The sequence below is a fragment of the Artemia franciscana genome, chromosome 4, assembly GCF_032884065.1.
Source record: "Artemia franciscana chromosome 4, ASM3288406v1, whole genome shotgun sequence".
Classification (NCBI taxonomy): Eukaryota; Metazoa; Arthropoda; class Branchiopoda; order Anostraca; family Artemiidae; genus Artemia; species Artemia franciscana.
The window spans coordinates 43,839,849-43,859,823 of record NC_088866.1 but is presented as its reverse complement, the minus strand read 5'-3'; the positions used below and the strand labels follow the sequence as shown (position 1 = coordinate 43,859,823).

Genomic DNA, 19,975 nt, shown 5'->3' with positions numbered 1-19,975 from the left:
TTACATAAAATTGTTTGGTGAAAACTGGAAGCTACAATAACATAAATATGTAAGCCTACAAACCATTCCGGAATACTTTAAAAGTTATGTTTAATTTTTGTATTTTAGTCAGTGAACTAAGATTGACAAACAAGTAAAATAAAAGATAGTAAACGGTAAAAGGAATAAACGAGTAAAATAATAAACTAACTAACAAACAAGTAAAATAAAAGGTAATAACGAGTAAAATAAAAGGTGTAAATGTAACGAGTAAACGTAAAAACAAGTGAGTAAAATAAAAGGTAGTAAAAGGCAACGAGTAAAAGGCAGGCGTGCTGAATCTTTGATTTTGTCTTGAATTTTTCATTCGAAGGAGTATTTATGTTCAAGAAGAGAGTTTTCGTTTTTATTAAAAGTGATTGAAATTTTGTGCTTTGAAGTGATTTGAAGTGATTTTAATGATTGTTTTCAGAAAAAAGGAGGTTACTTGTTGCAACTGCAGTCTACCTGCAGGGAGTGGAGTCTCCCTTAAATTGCAGGGAATAGGTAGTGAGGACCTAAGCTTCTCTTGCCTATCGGTGCTGAACATGGCACAGACGTTTCTATATCTCAAACCAATCCTGAACTTTTTCCAGTCAAATAGAGAGTTGATCTAACGCTGCTGTCGAAAATGACATGCGACTTCTTTGATTTAGCAGCATTACGCGAAGGTAAACTCGACCTCCTTCAACTATCTTTCCCTGAAAGAGTAGCTATAGACACAAGAAGCTGCGAAAAAGACTCAGCAGCATCAGAAATATTAGATTTGCTAGCTAAATGTGATAGGAATAATATCCCACTTCCGTCATAGCTCAGCCATCTTAGGTTCCACCGGTTCCTGAGACCAACTTCTCTATCCTGCTAGGGGAAATTTGCGATATAAACAGGTCACTGTTCGTGATAAAGGAGTATGCGACGGGTGTTAAATTGGCAACTTGCCTAGATACTAGAGCTACAGCCCTAACGAACAACGCGCCTCAGACTTGTACTGTAATATAGATTCCCTGACAAGACTACAAACACTTAGTCAATTTCAGTCCGACGATGGCTTCAGGAGGTTAGGCAATTAAGAAACAATAAACTCCAAGTAAAATTAAGCGATGTTGTAAAAGCAAAAGCTTTTCGTGCTAAGGACCTTAGTACCCTTTCGGCAAATTTGCCATGAGGTAGTAGCATCAAATGCAAACACAGGTTTTAAAAATCTTATGGCATAATAAGAGGACTTCCTAGAGAAGTGGATGCTAGTGAACTAGCCAAACATAATCCAGGCCTCGTCGAGGACACTTTCCGTTTTGAACGAGGTAAAACAAGCAGACTAACTTTCAAAAAATTGGTAGACCATGAACTTTGCATTGTCTAGCGGAATCAAGCTTGGATATGACTATTTCCGGGTAGATAAGTATATGGAGGCCCCTTGAATATGTTTCAGATGCCAGAACTTCGATCATCTCAATGAAAATTACAAAAAAAGTCCCAGATGGGCCAGATTTTCTGGACCGCGCCCTAGTAATAAAGACACACCGTGTAATGAAGACCTCAGATGCTCTTCTTATGACGGATCTCATGTGTGCTACATCTTGAGATGTCCTAAATTAAGAGAGATTCTGAGAAAAAAAAAATCAATGAATAGATCTCTTAAGGTTTTTAGTCAGAATATTAATGGTTGCCACAACAAAGAAAAAGACATATATGATCTCCTTTAAATTTATGACCTGCTATTTATCCAGGAGCATTTGCTCTCTGGGGTGAATACAAACTTCCTGAACAGGTCCCGGTCGCACGATGTCTTTGTAGAGCCGGCAAGATCTACGGCAGGGCGTCCGTCCGGAGGCCTGGCAACATACGCTAGGAAGGACCTTTTGGCTAAGCCGACTAACAGAAGCAGTAGTCTGTTGTGTTTTTCTGTTGAGGGAATTGAGTTCATCAACACATATATACCTACTAACTACAACAATACTGTCTCTCTGACAGAGTTCTCAAGAGCAGCAGAAGCCCTCAGGCAACATTTGGAGTCCCTTGAGCTTTCTGGGTGTAAGTGGCTAATTGTTTGGGACCTCAAATGTGACCCATACAAGGACCATATTCTATGTTGTATTTCTATGAATTGCCTCTCAACTACTTTTAAGTTTTGGCTGAAGTCCCTGGATTTTACGTACACTCATAGTGGTCATAACTCCAATATTGACGACGTAATCTTATACACATCCATTTCTAGTCTTCCAGTTACATTTTGCTCTGATAATCCGATTAGTGACTATTCTGGACTTTCGTTTCAGATGGAGATGGAGCACTATTTATGCTTGTTCGAGAAATTCGGTCAACAAGAAAAATTGGGAAAAATGCAATATTCCCCTTCATGTCGCCACTGTTGCTTCAGCCCTAATCAAACAGTTCGTGGTAACGAACTGTAGTAAGGAGCGACCCAGCTCATTAGTAACCAAAACTCTAAAAAATAAAAAAAATTTGATACCAATAGCTACATCAAAAGAATTGCATTTTAGTGCTGATTTTAAATATATAAGTTTTATCAAGTTTAGTCTTACCCATCAAAATTTACGGGCCTGAGAAAATGTGCGTTATTTTAGAAAATAGGGGAAACAACCCCTAAAAATCATAGAATCTTAACGAAAATCACACCATCAGATTCAGCGTATCAGAGAACCCTGCTGTAGAAGTTTTAAGCTCCTATCTACAAAATGTGGAATTTTGTATTTTTTGCCAGAAGGCAGATCACGGATGTGTGTTTATTTGTTTGTTTGTTTTTTTGTTTTGTTTTTTGGGTTTTGTTTTTTCTCAGGGGTGATCGTATCGACCCAGTTGTCCTAGAATGTTGCGAGAGGGCTCATTCTAACGGAAAGGAAAAGTTCTAGTGCCCTTTTTTAAGTGACCAAAAAAATTGAAGGGCACCTAGGCCCCCTCCCACACCAATTATTTTCCCAAAGTCACCAGATCAAAATTATGAGATAGCCATTTTATTCAACGTAATCGAAAAACCTTAGAACTATGTCTTTGGGTACGACTTACTCCCCCACAGTCCCCGTGGGAGGGGCTGCAAGTTACAAACTTTGACATGTGCTTACATATAGTAATGGTTATTGGGAAGTGTACAGGCGTTTTCAGGAGAATTTTTTGGTTGAGGAGGGGTTGAGAAGAGGGGGATATGCCGGTTGAACTTTCCATCTAGGAATTTACCATGGGGGAGGAAAATTTCCATGAACGGAGCGCAGGATTTACTAGCATTATTAAAAAAAAAAACGATGAAAAAATAAATATGAAAAAGTTTTTTTCAGCTGGAACTAAGGAGCAGGATTAAAACTTAAAACGAACAGAAATTATTACCCATACGAGGGGCTCACCTCCTTCTAATACTTCGCTCTTTACGCTAAAGTATTTTTAGTAATTTCAACTATTTATTCTACGGCTTTGAGATTCAGGGGTCATTTTTAATGAATTGGGACAAAATTTAAGCTTTAGTGTAAAGAGCGAGGTACTGACGAGGGGACGAACCCCCTCATATCTATATATATAAAAATAAGTTGTCTGTCTGTGTGTCTGTCTGTGGATCAGGTGACGTCATGTTTCTGTGTCCACTGACTTCATGAAATTAGTTGTCGTCATTTTTGCTTTGACGATGACGGCATTCAAGATATTTAAGAGATATGTTCACGTAGAAATCTATTAATGTTTAAGTTTACAATGACTGATGAACTTACCATGGCAAAAGCCGATGAAGATGCTCAAAGAGTCTATGCCAAAAAACTTGCTGCTGATAGAGAAAGTCAGAAAAGAAAGCGTGCCGAGGAATCAAAAGAACAGCAAGGAAACAGGCTTGAGGCTAAAGAACGCAAAACCGCGCAGTTAGATGAAGATCCACCTGGACAGCGAGAGTCAAAACATATCAAAACTGAAAATGATAGCGATTATGATTGGGTTTGGGATTTTGACTTGGATAAGGTCATCAATGCCTACCAGATTTTAGTTAAAAAAACAAAGGTTCGGCGATATGTATTTCATAGTGAAGCTGAAACATAAAGAAGAAAAAGAAAACTGAAAAAAGAAAAAATGTAAAAAACTAAAAAATACTAAAAAGAAAAACACTCAAAGAGAAATTACAGACCGGGACACAAATGACGACCGGGACAGAGGGAATATAAATAACGACCGGGACACTCAAAGAGAAATTACAGACTGGGATACCGGGACACAAATGACGACCGGGACACAGGGAATATAAATGACGACCAGGACACAGGTATTTAAGAATATCGTTCAAAGACAAATTTTTAATTGTAAGAAGACCGTTGAAAGAGAAATTTCTAATTGTAAAATGACTGAAGAACCTACAATGGCAACGGTACCACCATCAAAGTAGATAACCAGTGGGTTGTTCCATATTCCCCATTATTATCAAAAACATTTAATGCACACATAAACGTTGAATACTGTAACTCCGTAAAGGCAATCAAATACATATGTAAATACGTCAACAAAGGCAGTGACATGGCAGTTTTTGGCTTGCAGCCCAAAATCAAAGATTTCGACGAAATCGTACAATATCAGGCTGGAAGATACATAAGCAGTAAAGAAGCTGTTTGGCGAATTCTTTCATTTCCGATACATGAACGTAGTCCAGCTGTTGTTCACTTAGCGGTACATTTACAGAATGGTCAACGTGTTTATTTCTCGGAAACCAACGTGCAACAAAGAGCCCTGAATCCATCGGATACAAAATTAACAGCTTTTTTTTCGCTTTGCAAAAATGATTCTTTTGCAAAAACTGCTGTATACTGAAGTGCCTTCGTATTACACGTGGAATACTAAAAATAAAGTATTTGAACGTCGAAAACAGGGTAAGTCAGTCGACGGCCAACCTACCATCTTCAAAGATACCACGATAGGAAGACTCTACACCGGTCACCCCAATCAACATGAATGCTTCTTTCTACGCCTGCTTTTGGTGAATGTACCCGGTCCGACATCCTTTGAGTATTTGAGGACTGTAAATGGTACTATACATGACACTTACCGTAGTGCATGCCAAGCTCTGAATTTATTGGAGAATGACCAACACTGGGATAACTGCATCAATGACGCGTGCGAAACGTCAACCCCAAGTGAAATTCGTGCATTGTTTGGCATCATTTTAACAACTTGCTCTCCATCAGCTCCTACAGAGTTATGGGGAAAATATAAGTCAAAAATGTCCGTAGATATACTCCGTCGAAAACAGTTAGAGACGTCAGATATGACTTTTGATTTTACATCAGAAATTTATAACTACACTTTAGTTATTATAGAAGATTTGTGCGTACGTATGGCAAACAAACCTCTTCAGGATTTGGGAATGCCTTCATCTAACCGTATCGCTGCTGTTTCGACATGTGTAGAATTGGATCGTGAACAAAGTTACAGTACGAGTGATCTATTGTCGTATGTACAAAATAACATTTCCAAGTTAACGTCGGAACAAAAAGACATTTATGATACGATACTCAATTTCAGGGCGTATACAACTACCTGCTGATTTCTGTAATTTAGTGACGTCCAAAAATGAATTGATTGAAAAAGTATTTCCGAATATTCTAAAAAATTATAAAAATAATAAATGGCTAAATGAAAGAGCGATTCTCGCACCCAAAAATATAGACGTCCACGAAATCAACAATATTGTTTTGACCAAGATTCGAGACCAGGCAGTCCTTTACAAGTCAATCGACACAGTTTTGGAACCAAATGAAGCGGTTAAGTATGCATGTTTGTTTGTTTGTAAAAAGAGCGTTTGCATATGACGTCAGTATTAGTACATACGGCTTTGTATATGCACAGACAATGGGAAAGCCAAGAATGTTGTATATTCGCAATTTTTACGTAGTTTAACTCCTGCAGACGAAATGAATGCTTGCCTGAAAAATTCTAATTTATGGGCACACGTAAAAATATTAAAATTAACTACAAATATGCGTGTCCGATTGCAAAACGATGACTCTGGTCAAACATTTTCAGATCAATTGCTGGCAATTGGAAACGGAAAGCTCCCAGTAGTGGGAAAGCCAAAAATGTTGTATTTTCGCAATTTTTACGTAGTTTGAAACACATATATAAATCTATCTATATTCACAGGTGGGACACAGGGACACAACTACAATGGCGCGTAACTAATATGGCGCGTAACGACTTACGCGCGCGGGGGGGCTTGGGGGGGCGCGAAGCGCCCCACCAACTAGGTGTTGGGGTGGCGCGAAGCGCCACCCCAACAGCTAGTATGTAATAAAAACATGAGAATACAAAAGCTCTTTACGTAAGCTAATTTATAAGTTACGTATATCTTTTATTAATAAAAAGATTCGTAAAAAATTAAAAGTTCTAGTTGCCTTTTTAATTAACCAAAAAATTGGAGGGCAACTAGGCTTCCTCCTCCGCTCTTTTTTTCTCAAAATCATACGATCAAAATTATGAGAAAGCCATTTAGCCAAAAAAAAAAAATGCAAATTTTGTTTTAATTATTCATCTGCGGAGAGCCAAAATCAAAACATGCATTGATTCAAAACGTTCAGAAATTAAATAAAAAAAACTTGTTTTTTTTATTTAATATTGGAAAGAGACCAGGCATAAGTGTACTTACGTCGCAAGTCCCATTTTAAAACGATTGAATGATTCACTGCCTAGGTGTAGGGTCTAAATCTTAGTTTATATTTTGACAGCTTCATTCAAGTACTGTCTTTCTTACTTAAGTTTTAGCAGAGATGAAGCACTATCTAGTTTTGGTTGTAGGGTTTACAGAACCCCTCTTTCCTAAATTAAAATCCTACAACCACCTCTCTCAAACACAAATCATCAAGAGAAAGTTTGCGCGAAGATGAATTGTCAATAGCAAAATCCGTCTATATCATATCAGAAATGTTTGATTCTGTGTTAAGCCTCCAGGTTTTTCACAACATAATTCCTTTTGTTCTTCTTGACGACACAAATCTAATTTGTAGCGAAGAAGGCTTACTGCAATCATATTGGGAGGATGTATAAATAGAGAAATATATCCACAAAAATACTGTTGGGGTAAGGGTGATGTTTTCCTGTGCCTCTTTAGTAACAAACTGGATGAAGCTTAGTCTACCTATAAACCCCAAATAGACCCAAAAATTAAAACCAAGCCAAATCAGGCAAACAAAAACCTAATAGAGAATTAGCCGCGTCAAAAGCAGTGGAGAGAAGGCGTTTGAAATTACATGATTGAATGTATCTTGATCTTGTCTTGTACAGTTGCTTTTTTTATTTTCATGTCCAAGGGTGACATTTTTTTTTGCATTGTTGGTTTGATTACGTCTTAAACTTCTCGGTTTTATGTTTTTATATGATTTCTTTTATGTTGTTTCACTAGTTTTCTGTTTCTCGAAAGTGTTTATTGATATTATTTTGCAGCATACTATGATAGTATGTTGCACTGCACCCTTTTGCACTGAAGACGGCAAGTATTTGCACTTTTCCTATCATGTTTTCTGTCTCAAAATGCCATTACGTTTTGTTTTGTTTTTATTACATTCTATGTGGCATCTGAGTAAGGAGCCTTTTACAGGAGAAGCTCCGAAAGCTGAAACTGTGTCAAGGAATGAACTACTGTGTGAAATTGCAATTCCTTTTTTTTGAAGTTCTTTAAACTGCAAAACACCTAATATTATCCTTTCAAATGCCCTTTCTATCTTGTTCTTATTATTATCATTTCAAATATCAGGTATCTTTAATCCAAAATTAATTAGGCAGGTAAACCATTAGTCGTGAAACCTGGTTTTGGGGTGTCCTGTAGGCTAATATTAAGCTTGCAAGCAAAAATTATATTATACTAATATCATCCTTTTTATTATATTTTCAAATATCATGTATTTAAACTAAAATTAACTCGGCAGCCAGCTTTAAACTAGAATTAACTAGGCAGGTCAACCACTAGTCTTGAAAACAGAAATCATGTATTAACTTATATTATTAAATATTCACAAGTTATGCCGACTCACCTTTGATCCTGTGGCTTAAAAACGTGGAAAGAAAAATAAATGGTCGAAATATATCCTTCGAATAGCGTTACAAGTACAGTTGAAAAGTTACTCACCCACGCAAAAATCTGTAAGAGAAATAAAAACCTATTGATCGATGTGTAATCAATTAATTTTTTCTTTTACATGATAGATAAGTTTTGTAATAACTAGCCAACCACGTGAAATTGCACGACGGGTAGCTGAAGTCAATGTTTCTCCGAAGGTTTTTTTTTATTACAATTATTACTATTCTGAACTCAGAGTTCATTTTGTTTCTAATCATCAGAAAAGGGTGTATCCAGTTTTATTTCAAGATTGAGGGATCGGAATGGAAATTTTCAGGAACAGTTTTATCGAGGGGATCCTAGGCTATTCTTATGGCTGCTTTTCGACAGGCTGTTTTGCTAGTTGTATCACATTTGAGTTAAATTTTGTTCACTTTTGGACTGAAAATTTCTTGTACTTTCCAGGAACTGTCGAGTAACGCCTAAATTGTTTATTTTGGAATTCATTCATTCATTTCGAATACATTAAAAAAAAAAAAAAAAAAAAAAACAGAAAGAAAAATCAAACAGTTTTTTTTACCGTACTATAAGTAAATTTTCCTGATGATTTTAAATTTTAATTTTTTAGTTACCCATTTGGGTAAGCAAAATTGTACGTTTCAAGGAGGCACACTCGTGCCTCTATAAAGAGGCGACACACGACAATGTTAAGCGATCTTCGGTTCCAGTGGTCGCAGACGGATGGGGAGGAATGCATTTCGTAGCCCGAGCTCCAACTAAGAAACCTGCAAAATTTCATCCCCCTCCAACTTTTTCTTCATGGGGAAAATCTGGCCGAAAGTTTCGACCTGTCAACCCAAGCCCCCCTTTAACGTTGTCCGATCGGGCTGAAATTCACAAGTTAAGGTCCCCTAGGGCCCAGGAGCTTATCCGCGAAATTTCAGCTTGATCCGATAACTCCTTCCCTGTTTTCCAGAAACCACGCATAGCCACTTAAAATTCATTTACTTTTTTTTTCCTAGACGCCTACAGGTCACATCCGACATCGGATCTGGGTGTACGAAGACTCATTCGATGCGGAATTCTCCGAGTAAGTGCCCATGAAAGTTTCGTAGGAAAATCTTAACCCCCCGAAAGTTTCGACCCTCCAACCCCCCCCCCCCCACCCCTTTTAACGTTGTCCGATCGGGCTGAAATTCACAAGTTAAGGTCCCCTACGGCCCAGGAGCTTATCCGCGAAATTTCAGCTCGATCCGATAACTCCTTCCCTGTTTTCCAGAAACCACCCATTAGCTATTTAATTAACGGATTTCTCTCCATAAGAGCCCATGTTAATTTGAAATTTTTAAAAGCTATTGAGAAGTTATATTTATACACATGCAAGTTATTAGCTCAGTTGGTAGAGCGTGAGACTCTTAATCCTCGGGTCAAGGGTTCAAGTCCCTTACGGGCGGTTTTTTTTCACAACATCAAAAAAATTTTGATAACACCTGGACAGCTTATCATTTGAGAGATAACAGAATATTAGCTTCTTATGAGCAAAAGAAACATTTCGGTCATTCTATCTATTTTTTTTCTATTTTATACAATGATTTAAAAGCGGGGGGGGGGTTCCTCTCCTAATTCCTGTACGAGGAGTACAGGAATTATTAAATTACATTCACCATGGATTGTAGAAAAACGTACAGAATTAATATGAAAAATAATTAAACCTGTACAAAAGAGTCTTTAAAAGCGGGGGGTTTGCCTCTCCTAATAGTCTTCTTATAGTCCTAACTTCCTCTCCTAATTCCTCCACGAGGAGTACAGGAATTATTAAATTACATCCACCATGGATTGTAGAAAAACGTACAGAAATAATATGAAAAAAACTTCGTTTTCTTAAAGAGTTAAAGAGGCTGCGTCCCAAAGTCGAACCTTAAAACGTACAGGAATTAGAAAAGGCAGTTGGGGGGCTGCCGCCCCCCAAACCCCCCGCTTTTAAAGACTCTTTTGTACAGGTTTTTTGTTTTTTTGCTAACCCCCCGCTCTTGGCTTCGGAAAGGCCCTCTTTTAATTAAAAAATAATTGAAATGAATGAATAATGGAATAACTTTGAAAAATGTTAAACACAAGAGGACAGGAGAACCATTGCGCCGAAACTAGTAATTAGTAACAATGAAGTCCCCCCACAGAAACCTGTCGAAAAGAGTCTTTAAAAGCGGGGGGTTTGGGGGGCGGCAGCCCCCCAACTGCCTTTTCTAATTCCTGTACGTTTTAAGGTTCGACTTTGGGACGCAGCCTCTTTAACTCTTTAAGAAAACGAAGTTTTTTTCATATTATTTAGAAAAAGATGATGCTTTTGAGGCTTCATTAATTTATGTACAACATTGTATAGTATCGTACCTGCTGATCTTTCTATTGTTGACGGGTAGAAACATTCCCTGGGGCCTTTTAATGGGTGATTTTACGCCCAAAGTATGTAGCTTGTTGCCTCCTTTATTATGAAAAATCTATTTGGACAAAGCATGTAATATGGGAGCTGTTAGGTGACAACTCTCTTTTTATTAAAAAACGCTTTACGTGAAGCATGAAAAATTACATTTATATGCCTATCTGCATTAAAACATGGAAACACGATTTTCCCCAAACTATTTGAAAAAACTGTTAACTGAGATCCTAAAATTGATTTTTGACTTTCAGACCCCCTTCTCCCTCATCATCCGGAAAAACTTTTAATGCGCAAGCTTTTTCTGGGATAATTATATCTTTTTTATGGCACTTGGTACTTACCAAGTGACAGATAGTGATCAAAATTTCTTTTTGTCTGTCGGTCTGTTGGTCCCGGTTTCGCTAGTTCATGCACTTCCAGATAAGCTAGGGCGATAAAATTTGGCAGGCGAATCAGGGACCAGATCATATTAAATTAGAAATAGTCTCTTTTCTGGTTTGACCATCTGGGGGGGGGTGGGGGGTGGAGGGACGGTTAATTCGGAAAAACCTAGAAAAATGAAGTAGTTTTAACTTAAGAAAGGGTGATCTTATCTTAATGAAATTTGATATTTAGAAGGACCTCGTGCTTCAGAGTTTTATTTTAAATCCTAAGTAAATCCGATGACATTGGGGGGAGTTGGAGGGGAAACCAGAAATCTTGGGAAACGCTTAGAGTGGAGAGATCGGGATGAAACCTTGTGGGAAGAATAAGGACAAGTTGTAGATACATGATTGACATAACTGGAACGGATCCGCTCTCTTTCGGGGGGGGGGGGGGTAATTCGGTTAATTCGAAAAAACTAAAAAAATGAGTTATTTTTAACTTACGAACAGCTGATTGGATCTTAATGAAATTCGATATTTAGAAGGACCTCGTGTCTCAGAGCTCTTATTTTATATCCTGACCGAATCTGGTGACATTGTGGGAGGTTGGAGGAGGAAACTGTAAATCTTGGAAAACGCTTAGAGTGGAGAGACCGGGATGATGCTTGGTGAAAAAAATAAGCACAAGTCCTAGATACGTGATTGACATAACCAGACTGGATTTGCTCTTTTTGGGGGAATTGGAAAGGGAGGGTTGATTTGGAAAAAAATAGAACAAATGAGGTATTTTTAACTTACGAACAGGTGATCGGATCTTATTGAAATTTGATATTTAGAAGGACTTCGTGTCTCAGAGCTCTTATTTTAAATGCCGATCTTACCCGATGATACTGGGGGAGTTGGAGGGGGAATTGGAAAATCTTGCAAAATGTTTAGAGTGGAGAGATCGGGATGAAACTTGGTGGGAAGAATAAGCAAAGTCCTAGATATGTGATTGAAATAACCGGGCTGGATCCACTCATTTAGGGGGAGGAGGGTGTTAATTCGGAAAAACTGAGGTATTTTTAACTTACGAATCGATGACCGGATCTTAATGAAACTTGATATTTAGAAGGAACTCCTATCTCAGAGCTCTTATTTTAAATCCTGACCAGATCTGATGACATTGGGAGGAGTTGGAGGGGGAAACCGAAAATCTTGGAAAACGCTTAGAGTGGAGAGATCGGGACGAAACTTTGTGGGAAGAATCAGCAATTGTTGTACCCTTTAAGTGAAACGTGCTGATTTTTGTTATTTCACCCCACAAGTCTGGAAGGTCACACTCAAGTGGCCAAAGACACATCTTACACATCACTCTTTTTTTTTATCAAATTCCAGATTTCTGAATTTTACCTACGAAGGTTCTCTGAATTTCGGAGGTTTCAAAACATCCGAAATTATGGACAGAATTGACGAACGTGAGATTGAATTTGGTATGGATTACATATTTTCATAAGTTCTTGATCTTAACCACGAAAATGGACATGGAAGAAAGCCTGTTTCCCCTTTTTCACTTTATAGCCCATCTGTAAACAATTGGCAAATAATAAAATTTGCCACCTATAGCGTTATCTCCGCGTGCGAATTTACTGAACCTATCGACAATTTTGAACAAAATGTATGTCTCTAAATTTTGGGTATATTTCTTGAGGGGTCACAGCAAAATGGTTAGCATTTGCAAGACAGGTAGCAGCATAAATGACCACGGGAGGGGTCTGGCTGCCCGGCAATCGTTACCGGTACTTAGAAGAACATTATAACTTTCAATTTCCAATCTAGTATGCCCCCCCCCCCTGAGTTCCAAAAGTTATCACTTTGATACGATGTGGACGAGAACAAAAACAAATAAACAAATAATAAATAGAAGACATATAGCTCTTTCCTTAGGCAGCGCTACTAAGCTGTCTCTTATTGGAATAAATACTATTTTTCACTTATATCTTGAGATCCTCCATGGTACCAACTGTACCTTTATCCTTGGCTTTAGTGGTGACCATCTCTGTATACGATAAAAAATAAAAAAATAAAAAATAAAGATTCAATACTCCGACACAATCTCAAATGTTTATGTTCATCACCGTTGCTGTAGCATCAAGCCCAGTCATGATTGTCAAACATAGAAGACTGCGATGACTTGGACACGTCCTAAGAAGACCCATTGACCGCATCATTAAGCAAGTGCTTTTACCTGCTCCTTTACCAGATTTGCAAAGACGTCCTGGAGTTCGATTGAAGACGTCCTGGATATATATATATATATATATATATATATATATATATATATATATATATATATATATATATATATATATATATATATATATAACAGCTTTGGCGGAAGAAGCAGCAAAGAAGGGAGATTCAAAAACAGTCTATAGATTAACCAATGAGATGATTGGAGTCAAAACTAACAGGACTAATATAGTAAAGGATGAGAATGAAGCCCTTTTGACAGACCCTTTGATGATTGACGAGAGGTGGGCAACCCACTTCGAGAACCTACTAAATAGACCGAGAATAAATGACCAAGATATAATTCCTGACACTCCATTTATGATTCTTAATGTAAATGAAGAACCACCGTCTCCAGAAGAAATCATAGCCGCTATCAGAAAGTAAGGAACGGAAGAATGCCAGGAGTAGATGGCATTACATCTGAGATGACAAAAGTTTACTAGGTATCGACATTATGTTAATACCTCTCCAGTTGCCACAAGCAAGCGCATCGCCTTTTTTGAAGAGCCTAATAACGGTTCCTTTCGTCCAGTCACTGGGCATTTTCTGTTCACTCCATATCTGAGCTAGCAGCTCAACCCAAACTGTCATGCAGTCGCAGACTGAAGTTTTCAGCATCTCAGATGTAATGCCATCTACTCCTGGCATTCTTCTGTTTCTTACTTTCTGATAGCGGCTTTGATTTCTTCTGGAGACGGTGGTTCTTCATTTACATTAAGAATCATAAATGGAGTGTCAGGAATTATATCTTGGTCATTTATTCTCGGTCTATTTAGTAGGTTCTCGAAGTGGGTTGCGCACCTCTCGTCAATCATCAAAGGGTCTGTCAAAAGGGCTTCATTCTCATCCTTTACTATATTAGTCCTGTTAGGTTTGACTCCAATCATCTCATTGGTTAATCTATAGACTGTTTTTGAATCTCCCTTCTTTGCTGCTTTTTCCGCCAAAGCTGCTTTCTGTTCAATAAATTGCCTCTTGTCGGTCCGGGCACTCTTCTTTACTTGTTTGTCTATTTCTCTATATGAGACTTGCTGAACAATTAATTCAGATGCGTCTGAGGCCACCAAAATGGAGAGTTTGGCTGATTTTCTTGCATCAATTAGTTTCCAGGTTCGTTCGGAAATCTATCTTTCTTTCTTTTTCTTCTTATAGCCTAATTTCTCCTCTGCAACTTCTCTGTACGTGGTTTTAAGTTTCTCCCACATTCGTTCGACATCAGCCCTTGGTTCTAATCCCGATTGCAGGTCTTCAAATCTATTTGAAAGTTCTAATTGGAACATTCGTGCTGTTTCCTTGTCGTTCAGTGTCTCAACGTTGAAGGGTTTTTGTGTTGTCTGTTTATTGTTTTTCTGTATCGCTTTTAACTTTAGATGGATCCTAGCACCCACGAGGTTATGGTCTGATCAAGCCCCACCCACCACTAAGAAAATCCTCTAATATCCCCAAGGAAGAATAACTGTGTCAACCTATGCAGACAAAGAGTTGTATATTATAATTACTTTGTAAAAATAAAAATTTCAAAATTAAAAAATCTACAGATGAGAAATTTTCAAATTTTTTCAAAACGCACAGTGACAATCTGTCAACTCTTTAGCACTAATTAGAGCCGATTTAAATGGCTATAATTTTAAATATATTGAGGCAGTATCTACCCTTAGGGCTCCCTCTAGACCTGGTCCCCTAGAAGCGTCTATTTATTTACTGCAACAACTTTAACCTCAACTAAGTAAGTCAATCGGCTTCACTCAATACCCCTTCAAATAAAGATCCTTCAATTTTCTTTGAATTCTTACCTATGACTTGTTCCCATTCCATTAGGGGATGTCCTACATAGGATCTGGCCCCGCATGTATGGTTAAGCATCACAACTTTAGCAATCTATTGGCCTTAAAACGTGACCCAACCATCACAACGTTTTTTTTCCATTGTAGTTAGAGAAAGTGGGGTCAAGCCACATTTTGTACAACTTACTGTTTAATATACAGTCAAACAAATATCTCAGACAGTCCATAGAAAATTCCTCTAGAAAACGTTTTACATATCTTCCTCGACCTTTCGAAACAGACCTTTCGACCCTTCGAAGGATCCTCAAAATCAGTTGGCATCAGAAAATTACCAATAGGGAAATCCGGCTGAAAACAAACCAGCCCATAGTGACCGAAGTTTTGAAGAAACGAAGATGGACATATTTGGGTCATGTTCTACGCATACCCGAAGACAGACTTCCCTTAAGAGTGTATCAGTGGCAGCCTGAAGGAAGACGAAGACGAGGCTGACCAAAACACACACTGCGGAGGCAGTATGATCGGGACCTAAAAAAGGCAAAAATTTCCCTCACTCCGCAATGGGAAGATATCACTGCAGCTGCACAGCTTCGTGATGAATGGAGAGATTTTTTCGACGCCCTATGCGCCACCGATGGCTCAGGAGGATCTAAGGTAAGGGTGGGGCTTGAAGGGGAAGTAGAAAGTATTCTTGCTTGTACTTGGTTGTATTTTTGCCTCACCAGGCAGAAAAAAAAATCTGAGATTCATTTGTGGGAAGTTACTTAACCGTAAGGTCCCCAAACTTTTTTTTTTTTTTTTTTTTTTTTTTTATTAACCTTTTAACCAGTATCGGAGGGAAATATATCTTTATATTCAAGTTTTGCTTGTATCAAACCGAGCGTGGTAACGATCTTGTAAGGAGGGATCTAGAAAATTAATAACGTGCAATGTTACCCATCCAAAGTTAAGAGTCTGAGAAAATTTTCCCAATTTTTTAAAAAGGGGGAGGGGAAACATCGCTAAAACATCAAGTGATCTTAATAAAAATAGAATTAAGATCTTAATTTAATCACAATAAGTGATCTTAATAGTGATGATTATTAAAAATTTTACACACCGTCAAATTCAACACACCAGAAAACCATTATGCAGATGTTTGAATCTCCTTTATACAAAATTATGGAATTTTTATTTTTGCCAGAAAAAGATCATGAATGTGCTTTTTTTATGGTTTGATCTTATTGAACCAGTGTTCTTCGCTCATTTGATCAGAAATCGAAACTTTTAGTGCCACTTTAAGTCACCAAAATGTTGGAGGGTAGCTAGCCCCCTCCCACGCCCCTTTTTCCCCCAAAGTCGCCCGACCAAATTTTGAGGTAGCCATTTGATTCATCATAGTCGAAATATCTAATAACAATGTCTTTGAGGATGACTTGACCCCGAGGAATGGGCTAAAAGCTATGAACTTCGTCCTTTGTTTAAATATAGTATTAGTTATTGGGAAGTATAGAGATTTTTCTTGTAGGAGGATATTTCCATGACGACATTTTTCCTATGGGAAGGAAATTTCCCACAGAGGGAGAGCCGGATTTCCTGCCATTATCTAAAAATGATCAGAAATTAAATAAAAATAAACATGTTATTTTTAACTGAAAGTAAGGATTAACGTTCAAATTTAAAACGGACAGAAATTATTACGCATATGAGGGGGTGGCAACCTCCTCAATACCGCAATCTTTACGCAAAAGTTTTTCTTATTAAGTTTTTTATATTTAAGCTTATTATTCTAATTAATTGGCTCTTGTGTTTCAAGAGTCATTTTCAATTTAAAGTCATTTCAAGAGTCATTTAGAACAAAAAAACAAACCTTAGTGAAAAGAGTGAGGTATTAAGGAGGGTGAACCCCCTCCCCCTCATATTCGTAATAATTTATGTTTGGTTTCAGTTGTAATGTTGCTCCTTACTTTCAGTTGAAACTATTTTTTTATTTGATTCAGAATGAATTCCGGACAGGTTCTGTTGAAAACAACTTCCCCGCTTAATTTGTTGCCTTCGGTAATAGACTGTAGAAGAGTAGACGAATAGATTGATAGACTTTAAAAATCAGTTTCTGTTCCAGGGATCTGACTGGGTTCAACCCAATTTTGTGCCATTTGGAGAAAAGGCCCTAAGTATGATTGTTGCTCTGTATAGAAAGACAGCTAACGAGCGAATGGTTATAGAGGAAAACGTCTTGACTGAAATACTAAAGGTAAGTCAATAGGAGAGACCAGTATTTTGAATAACTTCTGTTTAAAATACAATAGAATATATATATATATATATATATATATATATCTTTAGTCAAAAAAGATGGTAGAAGGTGCAAGTATGTGAAAATAAAGCATATGTCCGGATACCAATGAAAGTTGTTGGGGCTTTATGGAACCATAGCACACCGTAAAAAACGAGACCATTTACAGTTTTTACTAAATGTTCTTGAATTTTCATTAAAAATGTCTTTTTAAATATTTTTCGGAATTATTGCCCCCCCCCCCCCCCAAATATCCTTGGGCTCCACTAAAAATAACATGCTTTCGTGTCTGAATGTAGCTAATAAAATACTCCTGAGTAACGTGGGTATATATATATATATATATATATATATATATATATATATATATATATATATATATATATATATATATCCAGGATGTCTTCAATCGAACTCCAGGACGTCTTTGCAAATCTGGTAAAGGAGCAGGTAAAAGTACTTGCTTAATGATGCGGTCAATGGGTCTTCTTAGGACGTGTCCAAGTCATCGCAGTCTTCTATGTTTGACAATCATGACTGGGCTTGATGCTACAGCAACGGTGATGAACATAAACATTTGAGATTGTGTCGGAGTATTGAATCTTTATTTTTTATTTTTTATCGTATACAGAGATGGTCACCCCTAAAGCCAAGGATAAAGGTACAGTTGGTACCATGGAGGATCTCAAGATATAAGTGAAAAATAGTATTTATTCCAATAAGAGACAGCTTAGTAGCGCTGCCTAAGGAAAGAGCTATATGTCTTCTATTTATTATTTGTTTATTTGTTTTTGTTCTCGTCCACATCGTATCAAAGTGATAACTTTTGGAACTCAGGGGGGGGGGCATACTAGATTGGAAATTGAAAGTTATAATGTTCTTCTAAGTGCCGGTAACGATTGCCGGGCAGCCAGACCCCTCCCGTGGTCATTTATGCTGCTACCTGTCTTGCAAATGCTAACCATTTTGCTGTGACCCCTCAAGAAATATACCCAAAATTTAGAGACATACATTTTGTTCAAAATTGTCGATAGGTTCAGTAAATTCGCACGCGGAGATAACGCTATAGGTGGCAAATTTTATTATTTGCCAATTGTTTACAGATGGGCTATAAAGTGAAAAAGGGGAAACAGGCTTTCTTCCATGTCCATTTTCGTGGTTAAGATCAAGAACTTATGAAAATATGTAATCCATACCAAAATCAATCTCACGTTCGTCAATTCTGTCCATAATTTCGGAGGTTTTGAAACCTCCGAAATTCAGAGAACCTTCGTAGGTAAAATTCAGAAATCTGGAATTTGATAAAAAAAAGAGTGATGTGTAAGATGTGTCTTTGGCCACTTGAGTGTGACCTTCTAGAAAAGCCTTCTAAATATCAGGGATGTTAGGTTAGTGTATCTAATTAAATCAAAGTTCAGAAAGTTTCTTCCTAGTTGAAACGCAGAATCAGAATGGGTTGTTCGTCATGCCTCAGTTTTTGTATCTCTTGGTATTTCTTTCTTTTTGTGTCATGTTAAGGTTGAATAACATCGACAAAAGAGGATTAAATCTGTAAGTTAGGCGAAATAAGTATTCATTTCAGTCGCAGTTACAAGCTCACCTCGATCATTAACAGGAAAAAATGAATAGGGTTATGGTTTCTATACCAAGCGAGAGATCTAATTTGTGACTTGCCTCATTTAGTAGATGGGAATATAGCTAGTATCAGAAAAAATTGTATAATTAGAAAGATTCAAAAATAAAGTACTGAAACAATTCGTTATGAAATGATGATATATTGTCAATATTTAACAAAAAAATAATTTAGTTCATACATTGACTAAATGCCATCCGAAACGTGTGCTAATGATATATCTCTGTTAGTATCAAATTGTTCCGCCGGACATGCCTTCGGTAAATGCTACTTGAAGGAAAATCACCATAAATCACTTTCGTAAATTACAAGAAAATGCCAGTTTGGTGGTGATTTGTCAATGACGGCATCTCTGTTTGTGTGCAAGTAATAACTTCTATTTTAGTTTGTTTTTTTTTGTTATGGTTATTTGTGATATACCGTTTATTTAAAAACTGTTTCACCCTTCACATTCTTTGTGGCTGATAGCATCAGAAGCACTCTTACTTATACTGAAAATAGGCCTCGAGTGTATACAGCGTAATAACAGTGACGATGATTACTTTCGGGTAGAACTACCCATAACCTTAGAAGAATAGCTACCCATAAGCTAAGAACAATTTTTTTTCCTGATTCGTAAGCTTTTACTTTTTTTGGCTCAAAGGTCAATTATGACCTTTGTCAGTTTTTCTATTGAATTTTGTTTATTTAAGCTATTTACCACGGTATGCATTGTCAAAAAGGGATCAAATCCAGCGAATCAATATTTTTCAACCTATTTATCCCGGTGAAATTTTTTAGAATAGATAACTTGTGGCAAGAGATGGTATTTCTCCTAATTATTTTATTGCAACTCCTTCTTCTTGGGAGGAGGTCCCATAAGAAACTTTATGGAGCCCTGGGGCTTTGATGAGTGCAAGTTGGGAAATCGACCTGTAGACAACTGAAAACTAGAATCATTGAAGAGTTTTCTTTTATTGTTTTAAGACTAAAAAAACAAACCGCGGCTCAAACTCATCTGTGTATTTGTAAGACTAATTAAGTCACCTTACGTCAATTTGTCTGATATGTGGCAAATCCTTATAAATCTATCTCTCTCAAGTTCTTAAAAAACGCTAAATTAAATTTTCAATCTAAACTATTTGTTTGATTTTTAGTAAATGACAAAAGACACTCTAGACTTTTGA

At 37.3% G+C, this 19,975-nt stretch overlaps 2 protein-coding genes across 5 annotated transcripts in view; one reads left to right on the top strand and one right to left on the bottom strand.

Annotated features, from left to right (window-relative positions):
- The window catches only part of LOC136026470 (protein MON2 homolog), a 483,967-nt gene that overhangs the window by 333,370 nt on the left and 130,622 nt on the right, over positions 1 to 19,975 (bottom strand). The gene's annotated exons all lie outside the window — the stretch shown is intronic.
- LOC136026472 (calcium-dependent secretion activator-like) overlaps positions 1 to 19,975 on the top strand; it is a 122,519-nt gene that overhangs the window by 89,381 nt on the left and 13,163 nt on the right. For all 3 annotated transcript variants that reach the window (XR_010617294.1, XR_010617298.1, XM_065703082.1), the window contains one exon: positions 17,003 to 17,134. Coding sequence is in view for 1 of the 3 variants with exons in the window: in XM_065703082.1 (XP_065559154.1) it covers positions 17,003 to 17,134 (132 nt within the window). In the remaining 2 variants the exon portion in view is untranslated. Of the gene's footprint in view, positions 1 to 17,002; positions 17,135 to 19,975 lie in introns of those variants that run through there.